Source organism: Drosophila montana, unplaced genomic scaffold, assembly GCF_035044405.1.
Source record: "Drosophila montana isolate Dmon_TW-CO22-7 unplaced genomic scaffold, ASM3504440v1 contig_3319_1, whole genome shotgun sequence".
Classification (NCBI taxonomy): Eukaryota; Metazoa; Arthropoda; class Insecta; order Diptera; family Drosophilidae; genus Drosophila; species Drosophila montana.
The window spans coordinates 70,484-98,042 of NW_026998204.1; the positions used below are offsets into that span (position 1 = coordinate 70,484).

Below are 27,559 nucleotides of genomic sequence, written 5' to 3' on the forward strand. Positions count from 1 at the left end.
TTTCACCTGCAGAAAAAGTTTGTTCAAAATATCCAGAAAATAGCTTGTTTTTCCATGGATCATTGCATTGCCAGCTATATGATATAGTAAATCGATCCAGCCTTCGCCGAGCTAAGTTCCGACAACCTAGCTTTAAAACTGAGTGGGATTTTTTTGAGCAGTGTATACTTTTAGCAGGAAGTGCATATCTGCCTGAAGTTGGCGTAAAATGTACAAAACAATTTCAACAGAATTCTTCTTAATTCTTCTAGCTTTAAATATATATAGAAAAAGTAAGTCTAATCGAATCCTACATCCAAACCTTTAATATGGTAAACCTTAAGTAATGTCAGAATCTATATTATAATGCTAAGCACGACATTTGGGGATCTAATCCCCATGAAGAGAATAGATTGTATATCTGCCTGAAATTATCGGGAATTGCACAAATAATTTCGATACAATTTAAAGATAGTTCTTCCAAGTTCTTCTAGTTGTTTATACATAGAAAAAGTAAATCAAATTGATTCGTATATCCTAACCTTAAACTAAACTGTCAGAATCCATATTATAATGTCAAATGGATAAATACAAAAGAATCGTTTATTTGTTGTTTATATACAAAGGCACTTTGGTAAAACGACGAGAAGCTTACGACTATATATTAGGCATACGTTAAATACATTTAAAGATATGGATATAAGTAAACAGTTACGATAAATATACGTTTGATGAAAAGTACCCTAAACTATATATATACATATATATAGTTGTATATAGTTGTAGTTCGATTCGAGAGCTAATCGAGATCTTTGCTGAGAGAGTCGACAGATGATAGATGATGGGAACTGGTGTGCGTTTCACATGGTTGTCTCCGAGTCGGGCGGCGTGTGATAGTTGAGATTGTAGGCGGGCGGCCCGTTGTTGAGGAATGCCATCGAGCGTATGCTCTCCCGCGAGGCGGTCCGCTTTGAGAAGGACGACGAGCTGACATAGTTGGGCGCCGGTTCCGGCACCGGCGGCGGCAGATATTGTTGCTGTTGCAGCGGATGCTGCTGGTAGAGCGGCGGGGTGCAGGGCGGCTGCGGCGGACTGGCGCTGGCGCCGCTCAGACCCACAAACACATTCTCCGTGGTATTGTAAGCGGCGGCAAGCGGCCGCGAGCCATGGAAATTGGAATAGCTGGAACGGACCGAGGGCGGACGATTGTTGTAGAGCTCATCGCCGGCGTGGCCCACATCATTGAGCTGTGTGTTTGAGTGCTGATAGCTGGGATTATAGTGGCCGCCGCCCAGCGGCGCAGGCGGTGGCGGCGGCGGCGGCAACGGCGGCGACGATGCCGGCTGCTCCAGCAGCATGCCCTGCCCGTTGGTATTGTAGTAAATGGGATCCAGCGGTATGTTGCGGCGATAATAGTGATTGTTGGTCTTGCCCAGGCTGCCGCCGGCCACAACATTGTTGCTGTTGTTCAGAATGTCGTCGTGCAGGCACTGCAAATTGGTGGCGGTCAGCGAGGAGCGATGAAATGAGCCCAGCTGCGGCGGCGGCTGCTGCAGATGTTGCTGCTGCTGCAGCTGGAGTTGCTGCTGCTGCTGCAGTTGGAGTTGTTGCTGTTGCTGCAGCTGCTGCTGATCGAGCAGCTTGGTGACCGGATTCTGTTGGTACTTGCGCCGGGAGCTGCGCGTGCTGCTGCGCACATAGCTGCCGCTGCTGCTATCCGCGCCGTGTCCGCCGTGCTTGGAGCGCAGCGTATTGCTGGAGCCGTGATGGGAGCGCCGTGTGCTGCCGCTGCTGGATTGCCGGCCGTGGGTGCCGCGCGCCATTACCGAGCGCCGCTTGACACGTCGCGGCGTCATCGGCTTGGGACTCAGCTCGCCGCCATTTTGATCACGGGCATCGCCATCGCCGGCCAGTCCCAGGCCCAGCATCAGATCGCCGCGATGTCGTATGGTGTCGCTGCTGGCGCCAAACTCCATGGAGTACAGAGATTGGCGATGCTTCGACTGTTTGTTAATGTGCTGCACTGCAGGAAACAGAACGAAATCCGTGTGAGTAGATGTGATAAAAAGTGCAGAGAGAGAGCGAATAGCGAATAGAGCAGCAGTTACCTGGGCGGGTTAGGTTGTTGGTGTGCATGTGATTAAATGGATACGGGATTAGCTACGAGAGAGAGTCGTTAGAGATACGTTGATTTTGTTGGTTAGAAGAGAGCCAAAGTGCGCTACATGAAGCCAGTTAACCAGATAGGCCGATAGTACGATACACCGATAGTTCGATAGGCCAACAAATCGATAAACGATAAAGATTTACGTAAATGATCAGCTTAATTTATAATTAGAAGAGTCAAAAGTGCGCTACAAAAAAACCATATTAACCATAAATACCGATAGTACGATAGCTCGATAGTTCGATAGGCCGACAAATCGATAAGCAATCGATAAACGATAAAGATTTACGTAAATGATCAGCTTAATTTAGAATTAGAAGTGTTAACCAGATAGACCGAAAACTCGATAGTTCGATAGGCAAAAAAGTCGATAAACGCCTAGCCGTGTTAACCAGATAGACCGATAGTACGATAACTCGATAGTTCGATATCGATAACACCTTATTTTTAATCAGAAAAGAATCGAAAGTGCGCTACAAAAAGCCGATTAACCAGATATACCGATAGTTCGATAGGCCGACAAATCGATAAACGCCTAAGATTTACGTAAATAAATAATCAGCTTAATTTATAACTAAAAGAGTCGCAAGTGCGCTACAAAAAGCCGTGTTAACCAGTTAGCTAGATAGATCGATATTTCGATAGGTCTATAGATCGATAATTAGTTAAAGGCCAAAGATTTGTGTAAATGAACATTTATTTTCGGGGAAACGCTTGAATCTTTCTGCAGAAATTGGCACGCAATTAGCTCATTTATGTATATATCTAAATATATATATATATATATTGATTTTAAATACTCTATATATGCATATATATTTATATGATTTCTGCCTAAATGCTAATTAGCGAATTTCTTGTGTAAAGCTTAACACTAGACTTAACAATTGATATATAGATATATATATATATATTTAACGAATCTCGCTAACTACACGCGTTTATTTGTTTATGTTAAATTTCTCTCAACAAGAAGGCAACTATTTTTTTTTAGTAAGTAGTTCCTTTGGAGAGGGGCTTCCGTTTTAAAGGCATTTTCGTTGCATTGGCATTCATTTAAATTTGTTTTCTAAATGTTTTTTGTAACAATTTTCGTATCGCTTTTTAAATTTTAGTTAGTTAAATTTTTTCGATAAATGTTTTTTGTGACATTTGTGTTTAAATTTTTAATCGTTATGTAGAGTATCACAGTTCAACATAAAATTATGAAGGCATTGGACTTTCCGCTTAGCGTTACGCTTCTCTTCCCTTCTTTACTCTTCTCTTCTCATTTTGTTTTCGTTTTACTTTTTAGTTTTTTTTTTTCGTTTGTTTTGTAACATTTTTCTATCACAATTCATAATGTTTCAGCCATTATGGAAAGTCTCACATGTGTGTGTGTGTATGTCTGTTAGTATATGTATATGCATATGTATGTATGTATGTATGTATTTGTGTTTGTCACATAATTTAGTAAATGGCTTTCAAGGCATCCGATTTTATGCTTAAATCTAGTTTTTATTTTCACTTCAAATGCTATGCAAGACCGAAAAATCATTTAAGTTCAGTTATAATCAAAGCTGCTTCAATTTTATTTTATTTAATTGATTTAACTGGGAACAACAAGATAGGAAGAACTAAGTGCACAGCACATAAAGTGAGAACTAAGTTTAACTGTTCCTATCTTGACAAATGGGAACAATGCATGTGAATTGCATTGTGTTCGCGTTCCAGTTAACTGGGAACAGCTAAGTGCACGGCACATAGTGAGTGCTTAGCTCTGTTGTTCCTACCTTGGCAACTGGGAACAATTCATGTGACGTACATTGCTCCACTTGCTCCAAGCAGAGAACAGTTTCTGACAACTGCCTATATCGCATTCTAAGAACAGTTTATAATTGGGAACAGCTCGTTTAACACGCATTGTAGTTGAACACGTTGAGCCTTTTGCGAACGTTGAAATTGGGAACATATTAAATTAATTTATGCAACTTTCACTTAACTTGAAATGAGCACAGCTTATTTTTTGAATTTCAATTGAAACTAGAAACAGCATCTTATCATACCACTAAAAAATTGGCAACATCTTCTTGAGTAATTAAGTGTACTCTACCTGGGTATTCCCATCTCGTGTACCACTCAAATTGAAGCTGGTAACAGCAAGCAATTGGGAACAGTATGTTCAATCAAAGTACTTTATCTACTGTTCCAATTCCACTGTTCCTATGCGCTTACATAAAACTCTCTTTCGACTTGCATTACACTTAAAGTGTTTAGTTTACTATGCTCTAGTGTTCCTATTTAACAAACTCGTAAATCGTAATATGCGTAAAAAGTTCTGTTAGCCACAACAAAGACGACAACATGTACTAAATGTAATATACAGTTAGTTAGTATGGACAACACATGGGACACAAGCGGCAAGTCGCCCAGCACCCGCAGTACAGATATAGACAGAGAGAGAGAGACAGAGAGAGAGAGAGAGAGAGTTTATATATATGTAAAGGAGCTGGACCTACTTGAGTCAAAGTTCTTGTGAGAGAGTCAGAGCGGGAGAGAGAGAGCGAGACGAGGACAGCTTCAGCTTCAGCTTCGGTTCGGCAACAAATAAGGTTTGAAGATCGCGTGAGCAGCCGCTGCCGCTAGAGAATCTCTAAAAGTCTATAAGATTTGGTCACTAATCAAGAGGAATGCAGCATTGAGGATCTGTTGGAATTGGGACCAGCTAGGCCTGGGTGCCCACAATGGAGTTGCAGAAGGAGCGCGGGCGAGCCTTGCGGCCGCTGCGTCGATTGACATGCGGCGCCGCCTGCTGCTGCTGCAGCTGCTGCTCCTCCAGCTGGTCGTCGCTGTGCGTGCGCACCATGTAGCCGGGCGGAGTGTCGCGTATTTGATCGCAAAAATTCGCCGGAGCCGGATGCGGACGTGGGCGACGCTGGCTGCGTCGCACCATGGGCGAGCCATGGCCGGCAGGCACATGCTGTGTGGGCATGGCATATTTCTCGGCTATTTCGGGCGAGAGATCCGGATAGGGCGCCTGACCCAGACGCGGCTGGAAAATGTGCGGACGTGGCGCCGGCGGCGGCGGTGGCGACAGCGACAACGTCTCCATCGGCGGCGGCGGCGGCGGCTCCACATGGCCACAGTTGTGCACGGGCACCGTGGGCAGCGGTATCTGCGTGGGGCGTGGCACGCCGCGGAGCAGCTTGGGCGAATAGCCCAACAGGCCGTGCTGTTCATATGGCGGATATTGATTGTTATTGGGACTAGACTGGATTTGTTCGTGAACGGCGCCGAAGGCAAGGTTATTATTCTCAGGCGTGGGACTCTGGAAGGGCACATAGCTGACGCCGTCGGGCGACAAATGCGGCAGCGAAAAGCTATCCTCATCCTCCTCCAGATTGCGCGACAAACGCGCCAAAGCCACTTGCTGCGTATGCTTAATGTCTGGCAGAGATTTGGGCGCCTTGGGTTTGTGATGGATGCGGGCAAAGTGACCGCTGCCCGAATTATCGATGGCAGCATGGAAAATGCTATAGTTGCTGCTACTGAGCTGCGGATTGGAGTTCTGCAGCGAGGCATACGACAGCGAGGGCGTGGTCTGTGCGGACACGGACATGGGACTGACAGAGTTGAAGGCGGGCGAACGGCTCTGATAGAGGCGCCGGCGCTGCTGGCTCTCATTGTGCTGGGGGGGATGAGGATGTGGCTGGGTCTGGGTCTGGGTCTGGGTGTGGCGACTCTGCGACTTGAGGCGACTGAGGCTGCCGCTGCGGCTGTTGTTGTTGCTGCCACTTGTGTGGGTTAAATGTGGGTTATTTGCTGTGTCTGGCTGTGGCTGCTTGAGTGTGTTGCAATTGCTGTTGTTGTTGCTATTGTAGCTATTGTTGTTGTTGTGATGATAGAATTGCAGTGAATATTGTTGTTGTTGTTGTTGCTGGTGATGGTGCTGCTGCTGCGCCTGCTGCTGCTGCTGGGTTAGTTTATTTGACTGGATTGTGGCGCTTGCGGATGTTGTTGGTATACTTGTATAGCTCACGTACATTGGATGGACGACGGTGTGCTGTGGACTCTTCGCGTCGCCGTTCATGAAATCGACTGTAAACCAGAAATGTTTTTATAATAATATCAAGTATGTGTGCACAATTTAACAGCATATTAGGCAAATACAATCAATCTCTTTCTTTTTGTATAAATTGTTGTTATGACATAAATAACATGGATTACGTTTACGAGCATATGTTTATGTAATGTATATGATATATGGTATATATGTGTTTATGGTATGCATAACAATTTTGCTTTCTTTTTTTTTCAAATATATATAAACATTCTCTTGGCACACGGTTAAACAATAGACACGGGCATTCCGGGCGGGTTTTGTATATATCAAAGCATCGAGAAATTCATATAAAATAACACATTTTTTGATATGGTAAATAAATATTATAGTTTAACAATATGTATAGCAACATGATAGTCTTTGCGTTTACAAACATTCAGCTTAATTTTGGGGTAAAGGGGTTTGGAAAATATCATAATATATATATATATATACAGACGAAAGTGGTTAAATTGAAGACAAACTACAACCAGTTACCAAAAGTGTTTGATGATTACATAATAATTCGAAATTAGAAATGCACAGCAACTTACATCTGTCGTCCTCATCGAGAAATATGCAGCTGATCAGAATCGCACCAAGTATGCCCAGCAGCTAAAGGGGAAAGAGAGGGGCATTAGTGAGTGTGGGCACAATTGATGGCACTTTAAATTGATTAATAGATCTGTGTATATATCTATGCTCACCGCCAGCGCGCACTGTGCGCCCGAGTGTATGACCTCGACGAGCGGATAGTCCAATAGACAGTCCTCGACACGTTCCGGGCGCAGGGGCCGATACGGATCGTCCGAGGTGATGTTGTAGGTGGGCTTGCAGCCGTAGCCATTCGCCTCGAACCAGGAAACGCTGCCAGTGCCCATATTGAGCAGATCGCTATCCTGTAAAGCGAACAAGATAATAGAATAGTATATCAAATTGTTCACATCGATAAGATTAAATTATTATCAGTATTTGAAAGGTGTGAAAGAGATTGAAAGTAGGTTGCAAATTACGTGTTTGTGACTGAATATATAATTGTTTTTTTTTTTTGTGAATAATAACTCGAGGTCAATGTTGGATTTTATATATAAACAAGAGGTTCTAGTCGGGAGCTCCGGACTAGGGGATACCCTGAACACTCTTCTTCCGACAGGCAATAGGTATAAAATGAAAGATACTTGATATGTATATACTATTCTAGAAGCTAAATGCCAAGTTTGTGGACTCTAGTTCATATTATTTGCCGAAATTGCTTAAAAACATGATTTCGATATCGAATTTTTATCGAGTACTTGGAAACGGGGCAAGTTATCGACTATCGCAAACAAACTTGATCTGCGCTAGCACTACGAGGACCTTCAGCTAAAATTTCAAGTCTCTAGCTCTTATAAGTTCTAAGATCCTTGCGTTCATACAGACGGACATGGCTAGATCGACTCGGCTATTGATGCTGATCAAGAATATATATACTTTATGGGGTCGGAGATGCTTCCTTCTGCCTGTTACATACATTTTTTTTTGTGAATATAAAGCTGACCGTCTCGAGGTCAATGTTGGGTTTTTTTTTATAAAAGAAATGAGCAGGAATGGCTTTTCCAGTCTTGACTATTCATTCTAGAATTGTTCACGCTTTTGAGCTCCTTTCGAAGCTTTAACTTGTTCAGAATTGCAGTGTGATCTTTTAAACAATGCAAGCAATATCTATAGAATACATTTTGTATGATAATATAAGATAGGCTTTTATTGTTATTTGTATTTTGGTCATGTTGTGCCCTTTTCTGTTTGCCCAATCGCGCCTTCGAGTTGACACCAATTACTCACCCTATCCAGGCTGCCGACATTCAAATAGAAGCATATTAAAAACGCATTCCAGCCGATCCAAACGAAGTTCCATAGTAAATACTGACCAAATAAAGAAAAATTTGGGTTATCAAATAGTTCTTATCTTATAGCGGGGAGCAGCGGGCAGGGGAAAGGGAGGGGGGGTACTTACGGTTATGATGTATTTGATTCTAAAATGATATGCGCCATAGAAGCCGAATATGATAAACAGTATTTGAAAGAAGTTGACCAATATGGGCGCCCACATGTATCCGAGAAAGTCGAATACCTGGCGTTCGATAATCGTTATCTATCGATTGGGTAAATTGGGAAAAACAGATACCACGCATTGTTTGCATGCACATAAAATAGAAAGAAGATAAATGCAATAATATTAAATAGGGCCAGCCATATGGTCTCTCTCTCTCACACACACACACACACACTTACCATTTGCAGGAAGCATGTTGACAACAGAAAGTGTCGCCGTGTACACGAGCACGAGCCCATCACAACATTATTATTCCATTCAGAAATTTGTGCCAAAGATTAGGTGTGCGCGTCTGTGTGTGTGCGTCTGTGTTTTGGGTATGTGTATGTGTGCGGCTGCTACAGTGCGAAAAAGCTGCATTGATTTAGTTCTGCACTCTCCAAACTCCTCCCTCTCGCTCTGGCACACGGCTTCCTATGTGTTGTTTTCTGTTATCTTTTTGTTCTTCAATTTGATCGCATTGCGCTTTAGTTGCTTTCTTTATGCATTCGCTTTATATGCTTATGCTTGTCGTTGTTTTTTTTTTATTTATTTTTTTTCTATTGGCATTTCCGGGGGATGCGTGCCCAGCCACTTGTTCTCTTTCGCACCTTTAAGAATAATACGCTCAAAAGGGAGACGAAGAAATGTAATGTAATGCAGCTGCAGCGAGGACAACACTTGACTGGAAAACCTGCTCTGTGTGAACTAAAAGTAAATAAAGAAAAAAGAAGAAATTAAAACGAAATGAGCAGCAGCTACCGAGAGAAACTTCGCTCACACACACACAAGCGCACTTATGCACTGGCAGCATATCTACATATGTACACATACATACGTATGTATGTAAACAAGTATTACGTGCACACGAACTTAAAGCAAACTATTCCATTGCTTTTCTGTCTGTACTATGTATGTATAAATATATATGTATTATTTTCAAACAATTCTACGGCCTTTAACGCGCACATTCTGACCGCACAGGTCAAGTAATTAATTAATTAATAAAGATGAGCGAGCTGCACCAACACCAACACACAGTACACACTGTACACACTATCAGTAACAATTTGCGACGAACTGTTTGCGTATGTGTACTTTTAAATCGTTTGTGGTTGTTTTGCATACTAATTGAATTAATCAAATTAATGCCTATGACAACACAATACGTATTTTGATATCACAGATATATGACGCGTTTGTGACTCAATCTCAATGTATTTCCGCTTGGAGCACCTCCTGCACAAACACACACACACACACACACACACGCGTACAGTAGTACGCACACTCATCACAGCATTTAATCACTTATGCTGCATTGCAGCCACTTCCGTATGATATGAGATGATTATTGTTGCTGTTCCATTTACATAATGTGCGACTGCATTTATTTTATCAATAAATGAACACCTCAACTTACGTAGCAAGTGCGCGGAACTTCTGTATGCTGTGCACGCAACAACCACAACTACTAGTGGAGTGCAGTGTGACCGCATGCTATAAGAGCAAAAATACCGGCAAACCCAATATTAGTATTTTTTCAGCAGTAACTATCGTTCACTGCGAACCAGTGCTCAGCTAAATAGTTCATTCAATTTCGCAATATTTTGTTAACAAGAGGAAGTTGCGGCATTTATTTATTAACAATTAAATTGCAAGCTTCGCATGCCAGCTTTAAGGAATCACGATTACGACTGCACCGTCAAGTGCCGCCAAGTACAGCATGGCAATTGCATCACGGCGGCGCTCACCAAACGCTCCATTGAGGATCAGCCGCTGGCGGCATTTGTGGCCAAGACGTGTGCCAATTTTGCCAATATTACGGACTATCTGGGCCGTTCCGCCGTGCACATGTGCGCTTCCGTGGAACGCTATAGAATATTGGAGTGGCTGCTAAACCATGGCGCCCCCATTAATGAGCCGGACTCTGAGTCCGGCAGCAGCCCGCTGCATCGGGCTCTGTACTACGGCTGCATCGACTGCGCCGTGCTGCTGCTGCGCTACGGCGCCAGCCTGGAGCTGCTGGACGAGGACACGCGCTGTCCGCTGCAGGCAATATGCCGGAAATGCGATATAGATGCCAACGCCGAATCGCAGTAAGTAAGCGGAGCAGCAGAATCAAACCTAATCCTTGACCCGGCCTTTCGCTCCACGCAGCAATGAGGCGCTTGTCTGGGGCTCCAATAAGAACTATAATCTGGGCATTGGCAATGAGCAGAATACACTCACGCCGCAGGCCTTGGATTTCTTTCGCAAATCGAATCTGTGGCTGGAGCACGTGGCGCTGGGCGCCTACCACAGTCTCTTCTGCGACAAGCGGGGCCATCTCTATGCCGTGGGCCATGGCAAGGGCGGCCGCCTGGGCATTGGCCTGGAGAACAGTCTGCCGGCGCCCAAGCGCGTCAAGGTGCCGCTCAAGCACAACGACGAGCGCATCATTTCCCTCAGCGTATCCCGTCAGCATTCGCTGCTGCTCACCAATCGCTCGTTGGTCTATGCCTGCGGCATCAATGATTCCCATCAGCTGGGCGTGCGCGATGCGGGCGAGCATCTGACCACATTCAAGGAAGTGGTTGCGCTGCGCGACAAGGGCGCCAGCGGCCTGTTGCGAGTCATTGCCTGCGATCACCATTCGATTGCGTATAGCAGCCGGTGCATTTATGTTTGGGGTGAAAATCAGGGTCAGTTGGGCATCAGCTCCAATACCAGGACAATTGTAGCGCCCGTATTGGCACGTAGCGTCGTACACCGTTTGCTAAGCAGCACGCACTAAAGCCTCCCCAAATTGCAGATGAAGCTGGCGGATCGCACAATCATACGTTTCGTGGAGGCCAACAATGCGGCCACAGTTGTCTACACCGCCGAGAAGCTCATTCTGCTCTTCTATGCCGACAAGCCCAGAACCCTAAAGACGCCCAAGTGAGTGCATTTCCAATATCTTATCCCAAACCAATCTAATTTGTTTACCTCGATCAGCTATGAGGATCTCAAGAGCATCGCTGTGATGGGCGGCAATCTGAAGAACTCCGTCAAAGGCTCCGTTGCGGCGCTCAAGCTGATGATGCTGACCGAGACGAATGTGGTCTTCCTCTGGTACGAGAATACGCAGCAGTTCTACAGGCATGTGCAAACTACATTCGATTCCTGCCTCAAGCCCTAATCTCAGTACCTTTTGCAGATGCAATTTTTCGCCCATTCGCATGCCGGAGATCAAGCGCATACTCTACAAGTGCAACCAGGTGCTGGTGCTCTCCATGGATGGCTGCGTCTATCGCGGCAAGTGCAATCAACTGGCTTTGCCGTCGGGCACACAGGAGAAGCCCAAGGCCAACAAGGACATCTGGCAGAACAACGATCAGCATCGCACGGAAATCTCAAGGGAACACTACGTCCGCATCGATTTGCAGCGCGTGCCGAACATCGATCGCGCCGTGGACATTGTCTGCGACGAGAGCTTCGCCTCGTTTGCCGTGCTGCAGGAATCGCATCTCAAGTACTTTCGCAAGCCCGCCCTCCCTCGCCGCGAGCACAACTTCAAGAAGCTCTACCACGACACCAGCGAAGCGGACGCAGTCCATGACATAATCTTCCATGTGGATGGCGAAAACTTTGCGGCGCACAAGTTTATTGTGTTTAGCCGTGCGCCGGGCCTGCGCGAGCTGGTGCTCTGCTATCTGGACAAGGATATCTATTTGAATTTCGAGAACTTGACGGGCAAAATGTTCGAGCTGGTGCTGAAGCACATTTACACCAACTACTTTCCCACAGAGGATGGTAATGCAGCAGCTAACCAAAACCGGTTCCCCATTTGCTTTAATAGTCTCCTCTTTTCCTTGCCAGATATCGATTGCATGCAACAGAGTCTGGGTCCAAAGAGTCCGCAGCAGCGCAGCCGCGTCTGCGAAATGTTTCACACGCACCTCGAGAAATTTCAGCTACACGAGCTTGGGAAATATGTGCAAAGGTGCGCAGAACAATTTATTTCTCCTCCATCCATTCTGATAAATCCCCTTGCAGTTACATTACGGAACAGCAATTGCCGCTGCGTGGCAAACAGCGTTTTGGTCGGCTGCAGCGCTCCCATTACCCGGAGCTCTACGACATACGCATCGTTTGCGAGGCGGGTCAAGTGCTGGAGGCGCACAAGTGTGTGCTCGTGGCGCGTCTGGAGTATTTTGAGATGATGTTCATGCACGCGTGGGCGGAGCGTAGCACGGTCAACTTTGATAGCGTGCCCGTTGAGTATATGGAGCCCGTGCTGGACTATCTGTATAGCCTGGACACGGAGGCATTTTGCCGGCAAGACTATACGGAAACGTTTCTATACAATATGATAACGCTGTGCGATCAGTACTTTATTGAATCGCTGCAGAACGTATGCGAATCCCTGATTCTGGACAAGATCAGCATACGCAAGTGCGGCGAAATGCTCGACTTTGCGGCCATGTACAATTGCAAACTGCTGCAGCAGGGCTGCATGGACTTCATCTGCCAGAATCTGGCCCGGGTGCTCTGCTACCGGAGCATCGAGCAGTGCGAACCGAGCACCTTGCAGCGCCTCAACGAGCACTACCGCAAGATGTTTCAGTCGGTCTACGCATATCGCCAGATAACGCCCTTCTCCGAGGCCATCGAGGATGAGCTGTTGCTCAGCTTTGTCGATGGCATCGAAGTCGATTTGGATTATCGCATGGATGCGGTTCGTCTACTTTCGCTTTACTAGTTACTTTAACTTAATTGCAATTCATTTCTAACTCGATGCTTTGCCTTGTCTAGGACGCCAAGCTGAAGGAGGTGGCCAAGCACAAGCAGAGGGAGCTGCCCAGCAAGCAGGATGCGCGGCACTATGAGCAGCAGGCCATATCCCGAATGATACGTACGCTGAGCATAAGTGCATCCGATGCGGAAGCATCGCCGAAAACAGCAGCTGCAGCTGCAGCTGAGACCGCCAACTGGTCGCGCGTTTTGGACAAAAAGGAGCAAAGGCGCAAACTGGCCGAGACGGCGCTGAAGGTCAACAATGTGCTCAAGCAGGAGGAGCAGCCCTCGCCGGAGTTGGTCGCAATATCGCCACGTGCTGCCATCAAGGAGTCAACGCCTCCATTGCCAGCCACCAGTCCCACGGAGTGCAGCACGCCCCTGAGCAAGAGCTATAATCTGGATCTGAGCACGCTGCTGCCACAAACCCAGAAGCTCTCCCAGAAGCAGCGCAAGCGTCTCTCCTCTGAAACGCAGCAGCAGCAGCAGAGCTGGCGCGCCCAGAGCTCAGCTCAGCCGCTGGAGCCGAGCACGCCCGTCCCCTTGCCCAATGCATGGGGCGTAACTGGGACGAGCTCGCCCCCGGCATATGCCGAGCCGTTTAGCTCACCAACGGCCGCCACGGGCAGCAGCTCGGATCCCACCTCCTTTGCCAATATGATGCGTGGCGGCCAGGCGGCCAGCATGGAGCCGCACAACAGCTTCTCCCAGATCGTGGCCGATGAGCGTCGCCAGCGCGAGTGCTTCGAGCGCATGCGCAACAAATCTCTGGTCCATACCCAGATCGAGGAGACGGCCCTAGCCGAGCTGCGCGAATTCTACAATGTCGATAACATTGAGGACGAGACAATTACCATCGAGCGCAAGTCCAGGCCCAGCACCATTAACTTTTCCACCTGGCTGAGGCATTGAGCTTCCAATTTCTTGCTAATAACATTTATTCATGTCCACGATCTCTGTGCTCGTGTGTGCGTGTGTGTGTGTGTGTGTGCGTATGTGTACGGAATAAAGACGCGGCGTCGTTGGCGCTTCAGATGTAGAACTCGGAACCACCTGCAAAAGGTGCATTAGGAATTCAGCATTCAGATTTAGAGCTAGTTTAAATGTGGGACAGCACATTGTGGACTAATACAGTGATCGCTCGGTAAGTGCTACGGCATCAAATTAGCAAATTTTCAAAATTTATAAACGTAATTTTTTTGTGTATATTCCAATTTCACTAAATTTCAATTCCAATTTCTTTTAATACCCTAGCATAGGGTATGTTAATTTTTTTTTACCAATTGTAAATGATCCTTAGATTTAAAGTTTCTTGGATTAGATTCGTTTTTTAATGTAGGGTATACGTAGGTCGGAATAGTTGCCATAGGAACTATTGGTCAAAAATTGATTTTCAATTTATCCTAACTCAACTTTATAGTTGAGAGAATCAATAGGCCTCTTACAAAAACCTATTAAAATATTGGCCAAAAACTTATGTGTGAACAATTTTTCCATTTTTCAATATATCCTAACTAAACTTTATTATTACAAGATTCTATATGCTCCCAACGAAATCTTATTTATATTGGATTACTATATCATATAGAAAGACTCGGCTAAAAGTTTAGTTCTTATCTGACGAAGTTTTTCATTTTTAAAGATATTCTAATCAAGTTCTGTCGATAGGAAAATATTCGAGCGATATCGAACAACTATATCATATAGTCTCTATTAAAATCGGACTACTATATCAGATAGTTACCATAGGAATAATTGGTCTAAAATACATAAATATTTGAATTATCTGTCTTTAATCTTCGACAAACCAAAGTTAACTTATCTTTATGAGAACTGGATTAAATTGTTTTGCGAAATTAGAAATACTTTTGGAACCGTAGCGAGCACTGATATTTACTATTTTATGATAATACAAATATCACATTTGGAAATCTATTGGACGAGGCAACCGTCAGCCACATTTAGAGTAACAATTTTTTTTTTTATTATTATTATTATTATTATAATAAGAGAGAGATATTTACAAGCTTGGGACACACGCATAGCGAATGAGGCAACAAAACACATGACGAATAAATATATAGAAAATCGAAAAACTATATCAATAAAACCCAAAACCCAATTGACAATGACATGAGCTGAGAACGTGGAGCACAGTGAGAGGAGCCTGAGAGGAATGGATGGAGGGATGGGTAATGGATATGGATGTTGGGGAACTCAAAAGCACTCCTTACGAAAGGCGAATCCGTATTGGTCACACTTGACGCGCAGCGTCTTGGCCAGCTGCGGCGGCCCGCAATAGAATACGGTCACCTTGCCCTTCTGCTGTGCCTGCAGCTGCTTAAAGACCTTGTCCCAGTTGGGTCGACCCGCATTGGTGCGCGTCTTCAGGCCGGTAATAAGATCACGTTTGCCCTACAACCATTGGGGAATATGGAACGTTAATGGACACCCAAACTCAGCTCTAGTTAGCTTCATTACCTTCTCGTGGAGCAGATCCAGCGCCAGCTGCAGACCCACCGCCTTCATGTCCGTGCGCTGCAGCGCGCTGGTGATGTACATGTGCATGTCCAGGAAGCTAGCGGAAGGGACAACACAACACAACCATTAGCTAGGCTAAGGGACTTGCTTGGTTGGACTTACCGTTCCATGGCGCCGCCCAGCTCGGCCTGCTCAATCTCCAGCTGGGAGAGCAGATTGACGAACCACTCGAACGAGCGCTGATCCCGATTGATCCAGAAAAAGTCCACCTTGCGCAGATTCATCACAGATTTGGGTATCTCGCTGGCCCACTCGAACTGGCAGCGCGGACAGCTGTGACGTGCCTTCCAATACCGATGCATAATCGACTGCAAAATGGACGCAAAGGGCGTAACGCCAATTCCTGTGCCAATGAGCACCGCATGCTGTGCCCCAAAGATGTGGCTCGAGGGTGCGCCGTAAGGGCCATCAATGAAGATCTGCAAGAGGACAAGGCGTTAGCTGGAGTTAGTCGCAACGTGTGTGTGTGTGTGTGTGTGTGGGGGTGAGTGTGTATTAGAGCCCCGCATCGAGTCAACCCGAAAGCGTTTCGGATAGTCGAACAATTACTTTGGTCGAGCGAGTCAGGACTTCAACTGTTCGAGTTGCGACTCAATCGAAAGAATGAGCTCGAGCGTGTATTGCCACAACTCGAACCGGTTAGCTCGAACAATGTGCTGAATCGAAAAGGTTCGAACATCGTTTGTCGAACTATGCTTGGCTCCATGTTCGAAAGGTTGAGTGTGTCGAGTTGCCTCTCGGCTCGGTCAAAAGTCCGGCTTAATCGAAAGAATGAGCCTAAGCTGATCGAGCATGTATTGTCACAACTCGAAACGGTTAGCTCGATCATGTTACCGACTCAAACAGGTTCGAACATCGTTTGTATGAATCGTTTGCTCAAAAGGTTGAGTCTATTTTAGTTTAAATCGATTGAGTATCCGAGTTTAATTTAAATAAATTAATCGCAGCAGGGCTGTGGTGTGTGCGTGTGTGATGTGTGTGTTGTGACCCAAACCTCCATGACGCCCGCATCGAGTGTGACCTTGCTACCGCTGTTAGTTGTGGAGCTGCCACCGCCGCCGCCGCCGCCCGCGCCACGATTTGTTAGGGATGTGGACAATGTGCGCAGAAATGTGGGACGACGCAAGCGCGACTTTCTGCTGCCCGTGCCCGTGCCCGTGTATGTGTTATCCTTGGGGAGCAACGGTTAAGGATTAGCATTTGGGTTTGCAACTTAAGCTTAAAGGTTAGTTAGTGGGTTTTTTGTTTTTGGTACGCACCTCGAGCGGCTTGTCCTCCGTGGCCAGACTGAGCCGCATCAGCTGATGCTGCTGCCTGTCGGCGCCGCTCTCCGCTCGGCTCAGACGACCCAGCTCCGCAGCGCTGCTGGCTTCCAAGGCGCCATTGCCCTCGGCCGGCGTCTGCTGCTGCAGCTCGCTCAGCTCCAGGCTGGGCGTCTTGAAGGCTATGATCGTGGGCTTGTTGCGCATGTAGCGGAAACTCTGCGCCAGCGACTTGTTCTGCGGACTCAGATAGGCCAAGCCCACGCTGCTGTTGCGGGCGCGTCGCAGGCGCTTGTCGTCAAAGGCACGCTCCGACTCGGAGCGGCCCAAGGCGCGCAGGCTGCAAGGAATATTGTTAGTAATGCATGTAGGAGTGCACTAGTCGGGTGTGCCCGACCCTGAATCTGATGTCAAGCTGACACTAGAAATATTCTAGCTTCCTTCTGTGTACACAAGATTCTAGCTCTTCCTTTTGTATACACACATAAGATCCCATGACTTGGCTTCTTCTTCCTTTAGCCCCACACTAAATCTTCTGAATATGTCTATGCTATACGAGAGTCTACCTACCAAATTTGTTGGGTTTAGCTCATTTAAACTACGAGATATCCCATAAAATTTCGATCTCGATTATTATCGATTTCACGGAAACTCAGGCTCGGGTTATCGATTTTGAACTACGCGGACCGTCGGAGCCCGTACGTTCTCTGAAGTCATTGAATCTTTGAGCCTCCACGACTTGACTTCTTCTTTCCTTAGCCCCAGACTAAATCTTTAGGATATGTTGTCTCTAGCTCCTCTAAACTTCGAGATATGCCTAAAAGACCTTATTTCGATATCGATTATTATCGATTTCATGGAAACTAAGGCTCAAGCTGTCGATAATTTTGAAAAAAATAATAGCTAGTGTCATGTTATTTAGGGAGCAGGATCTGCCAAGCTCTACCTCTAATAAGCTTCGAGATATGCTGAAATGCCAGTATTTCGATATCGATTATTATCGATTTCAAGGGAACAACTCAAGTACTCGTTAACTTAGAACAAAAATAAGAGCTAGTGTCATGGTATTTAGGAACCAAGATCTGCTAAGCCCTACCCCTTATAAGCTTCGAGATATGTAAGATATATAAGACCCTATTTCGATATCGATTATTATCGATCAATCGATGATTTTGAACTGCGTTATCTGAAGTCTAAGATATATACAGATGGACACAGAAAAATGGCTAGATCGGCTCGGTTGGTCGTCCTGATCAAGGACGATCGGAGGTCTGCCTGTTTACCCATTTCCAATGGGTTCCCCTTCGTCCCTTTCCACAATGAAACTTACGCCTTGAGCCGGCTGCGTTTCTTGCTCTTCATGCTGATGTCCGGCAGCGAGATGCTCTTCTCGAGCGGCCGCTGCTTGAGGCTCAAATCCTCGCGCTCATTGCCATCGCCCACGAAGGCGCCATTGGCTATGCCCGCGACCTGGTTGGGCTTGCTCTTCGGGTCGGCGGACTCCTTGCGCGAGAAGGTGCGCTGCAGCGTTTTCTTGATGCTCCTAATGCGATTAACGCCCGTCGGAGCAGCGTTAGCTTCCAACGGGGCGGCAGCTGCTGCGGTCAGCTTGCGATGCTGTCGTGGCGGTCGCTCCGGCGGCAGCTGGTCGACCCGGCTGCTGCTGCCCGCCAGGTTGCGTGCTAGGAAGTCCGTTTGCGGTGTCGTCGTGGGCCTGGACTTCTCGGCCAGCGCCGGATTGCGCGCCTCGTTCAGCAGCATGAAACTGGGCGTGGGTATGGCGTGCATGTGCTGGTTGAGCTCTCCCTGGTGCAGCTTCTGTTGCTCGCGTTCGAAGTAGCGATAGAGGCGATTCGTCCACTCGCCGACGGTGCGTATGTGTAGCCACATGTAATCCTCCTGTTCGGGCGCCGAGCTGATGGTAAACGGATGCCACTCGTAATTGGCAATGGCGGGTATATTGACAAAGACATAGTCGCCGGGTCGAAAGTTGAAATTGAAGGGTCGCTTGATGACCAAATGTACGACCTTGGAGGGCAGCAGCAGGCCGGAGCTGATGTAGGTCTTGCCGTGCTCGCCGCGCATCCAGACAAAGCGCAGCACACGCTCCACAATGTAAACGAGGCCGGGCAGCATGAACCACTTCCAGAAGTTGGGCCCGTGGAAGAGCGTCAATATCCAGAAGGGCACGTACAGCAGATGCGTCCAATAGAACACCTCAAAGCTGCCCTTGCGCCGCACAAACGGCTGCGAGCACACGAACATCACAATCAAAATCGCCAGCAGAGCGACGCCCGTCGGATTGGCACAGCCCGGTATCAGTCCAAACAGACCCGGACGATCCGTCAGCAGCCACTCGCCGATGGTGAAATGGCCGGCATTGATCAGCGGATCGTTAATCACAATTATGGAGAAGTTGAACAGATGCATTATGGTGTGCACCAGACTGAGAACTGAGATGGTTATCCCCGTCAGCTTGTGCAGATAGACATGATGATCAAGCGGCAGAAACGAGGACAGGCCACGCGAGCGCAGGTAGGTCAGCGAATGCCGCAGCATCAGCACCAGAACCCAGGCGCAGTTGAAGTTTAGACATTGACCTGGCCGGATGGGAAAGAGGAACGGGTTTAGAGACCGCACATACTCAAGTTCATATCGATGGACCTCTGGGAGCTCAGAGAGTATTGGGGTAGAGCCATGATATTTAGGATTCAGGATCTCCCAAGCCAAAGCTCTTATTGTCTCTGAGCTAACGAAGATTCCATCGATACGTTCTCAATGAACTCAGAGCCAATAAGAGATCTAGGCTCTTCTAAGCCATAGCTCGTGGAGTCTCTGAGTTAACGGAAGTTCCGGTTACGGAGGTTGTAAGACTTCACTGAGATTCCATGGATAGGTTCTCAGTGAGATCAGAGACTATAGGAGATAGAGCTATGGTTTTAGGATCCAGGATCTCGTAAGCCACAGCTGTTGGCTTAGTCTCTGAGCTTACGGAGATTCCATCGATAGGTACTCAGTGAACTCATAGCCAATTAACGGAGGCTCGATACGATCTCAGTGAACTCAGAGGCTGTAGGACATAGACACGTTCTATTTCGCATTTAGGCTCATTTAACCCATACCTCGTATAGTCTCTGACTTCCCTGAGGTTCCATTGATAGGTTCTCAGTGAGCTCAGAGAATATAAGAGCTAATGCCATGATATACAGGATCCAGGATATCCTAAACCTTAGCCCTAATTCTCTCTGAGTTCACTGAGGTTTCATCGATTCGATCTCTGTGGTCCCTTGTAAGAAACATGGGACAACTGATCCACAACCTTTCACGCTCTACTCACCACAAGCTCTGGCTATGATCACAAAGCCATTGCTGGCGCGATACTGTATGGCACGGGAGATGAACAGGCACAGATTGACGGCGATGTAGAAGAATAAATATGTGACAAACACCTGATTGTTCTTCATATAGGCCAGCGTCAGCTGGTGAGGTATTGTGTGCCACAGTCGCGAAGATTTGCCAGACGGCGGTTCCTCCGCAATGGGCACCAGCCAGCGATCAATGCTGCCAAAGGATAAAAGGATATAAATATTGGATTAAACAAAATCTGTAGCTGCTTACGTAATGCTAAGGTTCTCGAGCAGACCGCCGTGCTTGTGCAGCTGATTCTTGAGCGCCTCGTAGGTAATCTCGCCGCTGTTGTGCGGATCGGCGTCCTCGAACATGGCGCTGGTTAGATCCTCGATTTGATCCTCGGAGAACTCCATGCCGTTCTCCTTGATGCAATGCCGAATCACATCGTGCAGCTCCTTGTGCTGTATAAGACCATCACCTAGAACATATGATAAGGGATAAGGATCAAGGAATCTCACTGGAATAATCTGGTACAGACCATCAATATCGTAGACCTTGAAGAGAAAACGTATCTTGTCATCAGCCGATTGCCCCGAGAACTGATGTATGGCATCTATAAACTCCTGCAGCGATATTGAGCCCGAATTATCCTTGTCGAATATTTGAAAAACGCGCTCCGTAAAAAAGGGCTGTTCAATGGAATAAGGGAATAAATGTTAAATGGAATAGAAATAACTCAATAGGACTTACATTCTTGGATGTAACAATTTTTTGGAACTCCTCGCGTCGTATCTCCTGCTCGTTGCCCACAGTATTACGAAAGAGCTGCTCCAAGCGCGCCAGCGAGCTCTTGTCAAAGCCCGTGCGGGGTCTAAGTAAGTGATAAAAAAAACAGAGTGTTATTTTACTTGATAGATTGTATTTTGTTAACATATGGAAAAGTAGGGGATATATCCTTAAGTTGAATGCATATAAACTTGGTTCTAGCTTAGGACACCTTATGAAATAAGGTATGGAGGTCCTGCTAAGCCGTAGCTCCTGTAGTCTCTGAGTTAACAGAGTTTTTATCGACATGACCTCAGTGAACTCGGGGACTATAAGAGTTAGAGCAATGAAATTTAATATCTAGGCTCTTCTAAGCCTTAGCTCCTATAGTCTCTGAGTTCACTGACATATTATCGACATGACCTCAGTGAACTCTGGAACTATAAGAGTTAGAGCCATGAAATTTGATATGTTAGCCATGCTAAGTCAAAGCTCTTAAAGTTCCAGAGTTCTGAGGGCTTGGGCTGAGGCCTAAGCCTGTTCGAAAGCACCTAAGATATATCCATCCCTTCTTATAGAGCTAGTTTACTCGCTATATAACTTACCTGGAGTTGGTTAGATGCGATATAAACTCCATGACCTGGTTCGTTGAGATTAGATTGGTGCCATCGATATCGATGAGGCGGTAGAGCTTATCCAGAATCTGCAAATAGCTTCGGTTAGATAGGTAAACTCGGTTATCTAAATCCGACGATAAGCTTACCCCCCGCGTATGCCAGATATCGCGAAAGTTCTTGAAGCTCACTTGGCTCTTCTCGCCGCAGATGACATAGGCCACAGATTCAATTTGCTCCGCAAAGTCCATTTGGCGATCGTCGCTGTGAAAAACAAAAAAAAAAGAAAAGGAGACCAAGCCAAGTATTAACATTACGATTGCCATTACCGGCAACAAGCCACAATGCTCCAGCTTCAGCTACAGCTCCAGCTCCAGATTCAGCTCCGACTGCAGCCGCGCAGCCTCCCCCGCGCCCGACACGCTATATTTGTATTTGAATGACTTCATTACGACAGCCGGCCAACTGACGGAGCAACGGGTGAACGGGTGAACGGATGGTGGGGGGGCATGCGGTGCATGCGGACTATGTTAGCTGTTGTATATGTTAACATACAACACAGATAGCATCACCATCGGCGATGGCATCGCCGTCGCCGTCGCGCCGTTGGCGTGCAAAGTGCAGCGCTGGCATTTGGCTGACGCAGCTGGAATGCCAGCCAGAGCTGGGAAGCTGGAGGCAGCAGGGCAGCCAGGTTGCGTTGGTTGGGTGTGCGTGCTGGGGACAGGTGAGAGCGAGCGCTAGGTAGCGCGAGATGGCGGACTGAGACAGCTTTTTACTGGCGGCGGGCTAATTGTTTTGGCACCGCTTTCAGTAGAAAAAGGAATCAGGCAAATGAAGAGCCAGAAAAAAATCAAGTACATATGCTACAGTAGAGCATGCACGACTAACAGATGCCCTCTGGGCAGTTCTTTCCTCTTTCTTCGCTCGCTTCCTCACCTTGAATTATTTTTTCTTGTATAACTTTTGTTTTATTTTGGTGAACCAGGAAAAAACGAGTAAATTTTCTGCAGTCGAGCATGCACGACTAGGGGCTACCCTGTGGGCAGTTCTTTCCTCTTTCTTTGTTCGCTTCCACGTCTGGAATAATTCATGCATGACTAGGAGATGCCCTGTAGTTAATAGCATCTTCTCTCGATCCCACACCTGCCTACATACCAAATTTGTTGTCTATAGGCCGCATAGTCTACGAGATATGCTCGAAAAACGTCAATTGGCAATCGATATTTATCGATTTCAGAGAAACGATAACTTAAAAGCAAGTTAATCTGCGTATACTATACGAAAATCGAAGTGTCAAATATTGTGACAGGTCTTATAGTTAATCTTTGATAGACGGACTATGGCTATGGGCTTGCAAATCGCGCCCTTTACAGACTACAGGGTATACCAAGAGCAACAGCTTCATCTGGAACACACACACACACACACATGTCCTTTACTTACGTGAGTCGCCCCTTGAGATGCTCGATCCAGCGATCTTGCAGCAAATATCCATTGCGCTCCAGATCGAACAGTTGAAAGAGTTTCTGCTGAAATTCCTGTAAAAAAAAAACAAATGAGCCAGTTGTAAAGAAATACAATTTATATGTTCGCTAATGAATTGATTAATACAATATTATACAAACTAAATGCAAACAATGTGCTTGAGTAAACACATTTGTTTACAAGCCCGCCGATTTATGCGCTGCAGAACATAATCAAAGCAAATTCTGATTCTCGCTCGGCCTTAGCCCATCTCTCGTCTCTGAGGCATTAATTAAATGCTTATTAATATTTTAATGACATTCAATCTCACGATATTTGTCTGCACATCTGTGTATATATTTTTTTTTCTCTCTTGGCTTGTTTGGCGATCGGGCGATAGCTGCCCAGCCCGATGAAAAAATGTGCATATTTAACGGATGAGCATGCGGGTTTGGGCCGGCGACTGGTTCAACAGCTTTCTTGGAGCCCATAAAAAACAAAAAACACGACACAAATGTGTGCAAGAGAGAGGGAGAGAGAGATAGGGAGAGAGAAAAGCACAAAAACAACAAACAGCATAAATCAAAAAACCAAAAAAAAAAACAAAAATAAACGAGTTTAATATTAAGCAGCGGGTAAAGGACCACAAAAATATGTAGCACAAGGTCAACACACACACAAACACATGCACACACACAAACACACATATATACACACACACATACACCCAAATATATACATACACAGTAAAAGCTTTCGTGAACGCAAACCCTACAGTTCCAGTTTTTTCTTGTCTTACAAGATTTTGAAAAAGAAAAGAAAAGAAAAAAAAAACCGAAAGAGAAAGAAAATTTTGTTGATATTTGAAAGGGAATATCTATTAATTTTTTCGTATGAATCACAAAGAAAACAACAAAAATCGCAGTTAACAGAAATGAAAAAAAAAACAGAAAGAAGAAAGAAAATTTTGTTGATGTTTCAAAGGAAATTTTTAATTCATTTTTTCGGATTAGTCTTTGTGACTTTGTGAAAACAACAAAAATGTCAGCTAACAAATAGTTGATCTCTTTTTTTCTTCTTTTTATATTAATGCCAATTTCTATATATTGCTATCTTAATCAGAAATCAACAAAATTGGGAATTATCGTTTGTATTTTGTTTTTTTATAATCTGAACGTGGGTAAAAAAAAGGGGCTTAAAAGTTTATCACAAATGTATCCGAACTGTTCTCAATTGCGTTACTGAACACTGGCTATAAAAGGCAACACGCATATTGAACTTTAATAACCGGAAACCAATCACAGCTGCCTATTTCTATTCTAGCAAAACGAAAACTTAACAGAAATGTGATCGCTTTTGCTTTTGAAAGCGAAAACAGGAAGCAATTCCGACCCTATAAGGTATATTCTTCTACCTATTCTTGTTCACCTTCAAAATGGCGAGTAGATCTAGCCAAGTCCATATATCCGTTCGTAGGTAGAAACATGTCGATCTCAGGATCTTCAAGAGTAAGATATACGACATTTTCTATTAAGCCCAGCACACATTTCGAATGTTCGATAACTTGCGCCGTTTCTAACCAATCGATACAAAAGTGAATTTTCGATAACTTGTTCCATCTCTAAGCAATCGATAAAAAGTGTTATCGAGATCATGTTATTTCCAGCCTATAAAAACTAGAGCAACCTAATTTGGTATGCAGATCCTTGTAAGGTCTAGAAAAATCCAAATCATTTCACTTCTTAGATACCTTCCCCCATTGCCCTAAGATGAAGAAATGAACTCCTCCTATTTGGAGCTAGAATCGTACGCTTTGATTAATACACACTTTTGTATGCCACATTAGAACCTTTAATATTTCAAAAATGATCGGCCTATAAACTCCGAAGTTGATCAAGAATGCATTTTCAATACTGCCTAGAAAAATTTTCGTACAATTCGAAAAGTTCTAGGTACGATCAAGGAATACTTTTTTTTTTACAAAAAATAGAGTACTTTTTAAGTACAAGTTATCCTTAAAATATTGGGAACACAAATTAGGCGGACTAACTAAGTTATTCAGCCCAGTTAGCTGTCCCTTATTAGAGCTTTCACTGTAGTTAAAGTTGACTTTAAAATTGAAGCTCGTTTGCATACCTCCACCTAATTAATGCAGCTACATTGTAGCTGGACTTACCTCATCTAGGAAGAGCTTGCGGAATGCCTCACGTGTGTGTTTGCCCTCGCCAAAGCGGGCGCTGCACTCCGATATCAAGAGCCAGCGTTGTTTTTCGCGTCGCGCCTCCAGCTCCATGGAGCTGCAGTTCTTATCTAAATTAAGCTTGTATCGCTCCATGTACAAATGCGATTGCGGCTCATGCGGCGCTTCCTGCTTGCCATTCGCGTAATCATTGGCAGCGTCACCTGGTTCCGCAATCAGTATGCTAGGCGAAGCGGCGGCGGCAACGGCGGCGGCGCCGCTGCTAACGCTCAGCTGCACGGATTGGGCATCCAAGTCGAGCACAGCGGGTGGCGGCAGCTGTTGCTCAACGCTGCTGACAGCATCCTCGGCGGGATATTCGCGTGCGCCGTGCAAACGCTCCAGATACTGGACGGCCTGCTGCAGCACGTGACTAACGCCGCTTGGCTCCGAGCTGCTCTGGCTACTGCTGCGGCTGCCGAGGCTGCTGCCGCCGGGCAGCTCGTCGGAGAAGGAGACCTTTTTGGGTGAGCGCGACGGCGTTATGGGTATGTCCAGTGATTTGTTGGAGGACACCGAGCCGCGATGATTGTCCTGCGCAGGCGAGGCGTTATCCATTTCAGACAACAATATTTTAACAATTATTGACACATTTTCCAAGCCTGTTGCACTTGCGCAGCGGTTATCGATAACAATTGAGCGTTTTACCGTTGGCTTTGCGACAGAACGTTAAGCATTTACAGCGAAGAGCGAACACGGCGAACGGCGACACGGCGAACGGCGACGGACAGCGAATAAAAGCAACACCAATCGGACGCAGCAACGAGCAGCAACTGAAAGCGAAAGCCCGAGACACGAGCTGCAGCCCCCCAATGCGAGACGTGCGTCGGCCCTCGGCTCGGCTTTGCGCTCTTGTTCTTCTTCGTGTTGTTGTTGTTGTTGTTGTTGTTTTTGCTGTTGCTCTTTTTTGTTGTTGTGGGGATCTGGCTTGGAACGCGTTTTGGTTGAGTTTTTGACGTGCCGAAATCGCTTTAATTTCGAAGTTTTCGAATTTCGATTTCGAAAAATAAGAAGCTATCATAAACTATGGCATTTGGAGTATTCGGAATATACATATATGTATATATCGAACTGTGGGCCAGAGTTGTTTACGATCCGAAACGTAAGATAGATATTCTAATTTGGTCTGTGCGATTCATGTGCTTTGTGCTCTGTGTATTTTATTTGATAAGGTGCAAATAATTCAGTTGTAGTACAGGTGCGCTTTGACGATGTCTTCAATTTTTTAATTTCAACGCCCGTGTTTCGTAATAATCGAAACTTGTTTATGTGCCGAACGTGTCTGTTTCCGAATTCTGCTCTGACTGCATTTGTAACACATTTTCACGAAATGACTGGGATGTGTGTGTCTGTCTCTCTATCAAATTGTACATTTTGCCACTGCTTCTCTTTGTTTGACTCTTGTCTATATAGAACATATACATATATGAACATATTCTAGTGGATACAGGAAATGACTGTCCGCTGACCGTTGCCGTTGCTCGGCCTTATCAAAGTTAGCCCAACGCAGGTTAAACAATCCGCTGACAGGTAACATTTTTAAATAGTGTTAAATAGTTCATTTGCCTAACCGAAACCGAAACTGAATCAAGGCCAAACACATCTCGAAAACATGCAACTTTATATCAGTACCTACAGCGAGACAGACAGACAACCCATTCACAGCTTTAGACACTTTCAACAATATATCAGTTTTGCCTTTTTTTTTTATCGAGTCATTGAACTTGGCTTTCGATTGCAGCGCCTTGAATAAAAATAATGAAGTAGAAGCCGAAACGACACGGAGACGGAGTCTCAGTTTCAATTTCAGCCAAAGGGCAAAACACCAAAAGATTTGTGGAGCAATTTATTGCTGCCGATACCCAGTAATTCAGTTGTATAGGGTATGCACAGTACCTGCATTTAAGCGAGGATCAGATAACAGTCAACTGCTTGCAATAACATTGGGCTCTCTGTTAAGCAGCAACCGTTAGCAACTCGTATGTAAAAGCGTTAACAGATTGCGATAACATAATGAAGCTCTGTTAAATATAACGCGATTACATACTTATGTTCTGTTAAATATATTCCAGTGTATATTAAGCAGCAACCGTTAGCAGTTCGTATGTAAAAGCGTTAACAGAACGCGAGTACATACTAAAGTACTGTTAAATACATTCCAATATTTCTTCTTATACTAAATAGTCCATTTATACACTATTGATTAATCAAAATATATATTTAGTTTACTATTATTTATTAGGTATTCTTAATTTATCACA

At 45.5% G+C, this 27,559-nt stretch overlaps 3 protein-coding genes and 1 long non-coding RNA gene across 10 annotated transcripts; 2 read left to right on the plus strand and 2 right to left on the minus strand.

The window, feature by feature from the left end:
* Positions 1 to 564: 564 nt before the first annotated feature.
* On the minus strand, positions 565 to 9,841 carry NKAIN (Sodium/potassium-transporting ATPase subunit beta-1-interacting protein). 4 transcript variants are annotated; one of them, XM_064691017.1, is made up of 8 exons: positions 9,722 to 9,841; positions 8,499 to 9,006; positions 8,221 to 8,358; positions 8,049 to 8,129; positions 6,935 to 7,126; positions 6,782 to 6,842; positions 6,169 to 6,223; positions 1,849 to 2,002 (listed from the first exon to the last, which is right to left on the minus strand). In XM_064691017.1, exons 2-8 carry the CDS (start codon positions 8,556 to 8,558, stop codon positions 1,990 to 1,992), a joined length of 600 nt encoding a protein of 199 aa, XP_064547087.1. In that variant the 5' UTR covers positions 8,559 to 9,006; positions 9,722 to 9,841; the 3' UTR covers positions 1,849 to 1,989. The 4 variants fall into 4 exon arrangements, with proteins under 4 accessions (XP_064547085.1, XP_064547086.1, XP_064547087.1 ...); XM_064691015.1 differs by lacking the exon at positions 6,169 to 6,223 and having other exon boundaries at positions 565 to 2,002; XM_064691014.1 differs by lacking the exon at positions 1,849 to 2,002 and having other exon boundaries at positions 3,284 to 6,223.
* LOC135434425 (uncharacterized) lies at positions 6,597 to 7,198 on the plus strand. Its single transcript, XR_010437237.1, has 2 exons — positions 6,597 to 6,867; positions 6,941 to 7,198. It is a non-coding gene; the product is annotated as an uncharacterized LOC135434425 (long non-coding RNA).
* Positions 9,842 to 9,892: 51 nt separating the features above from the next.
* Positions 9,893 to 15,124, plus strand: LOC135434424 (inhibitor of Bruton tyrosine kinase). Its single transcript, XM_064691018.1, has 8 exons — positions 9,893 to 10,397; positions 10,459 to 11,032; positions 11,093 to 11,220; positions 11,278 to 11,421; positions 11,480 to 12,075; positions 12,142 to 12,265; positions 12,319 to 13,000; positions 13,078 to 15,124. The coding sequence occupies exons 1-8, from the start codon at positions 9,967 to 9,969 to the stop codon at positions 13,969 to 13,971; spliced, it is 3,573 nt and encodes a 1,190-aa protein (XP_064547088.1). The 5' UTR covers positions 9,893 to 9,966; the 3' UTR covers positions 13,972 to 15,124.
* Positions 14,032 to 26,026, minus strand: Nox (NADPH oxidase). Of its 4 annotated transcripts, XM_064691011.1 has the most exons (15): positions 25,236 to 26,025; positions 23,039 to 23,133; positions 21,742 to 21,856; positions 21,584 to 21,681; positions 20,964 to 21,084; positions 20,752 to 20,902; positions 20,481 to 20,691; positions 20,200 to 20,423; positions 18,193 to 19,462; positions 16,860 to 17,202; positions 16,595 to 16,771; positions 15,703 to 16,019; positions 15,541 to 15,637; positions 15,294 to 15,474; positions 14,032 to 14,112 (listed from the first exon to the last, which is right to left on the minus strand). In XM_064691011.1, exons 1-15 carry the CDS (start codon positions 25,854 to 25,856, stop codon positions 14,090 to 14,092), a joined length of 4,044 nt encoding a protein of 1,347 aa, XP_064547081.1. In that variant the 5' UTR covers positions 25,857 to 26,025; the 3' UTR covers positions 14,032 to 14,089. The 4 variants fall into 4 exon arrangements, with proteins under 4 accessions (XP_064547081.1, XP_064547079.1, XP_064547083.1 ...); XM_064691009.1 differs by having other exon boundaries at positions 20,481 to 20,902; positions 25,236 to 26,026; XM_064691013.1 differs by lacking the exon at positions 14,032 to 14,112 and having other exon boundaries at positions 14,993 to 15,474; positions 25,236 to 26,024.
* Positions 26,027 to 27,559: the final 1,533 nt, after the last annotated feature.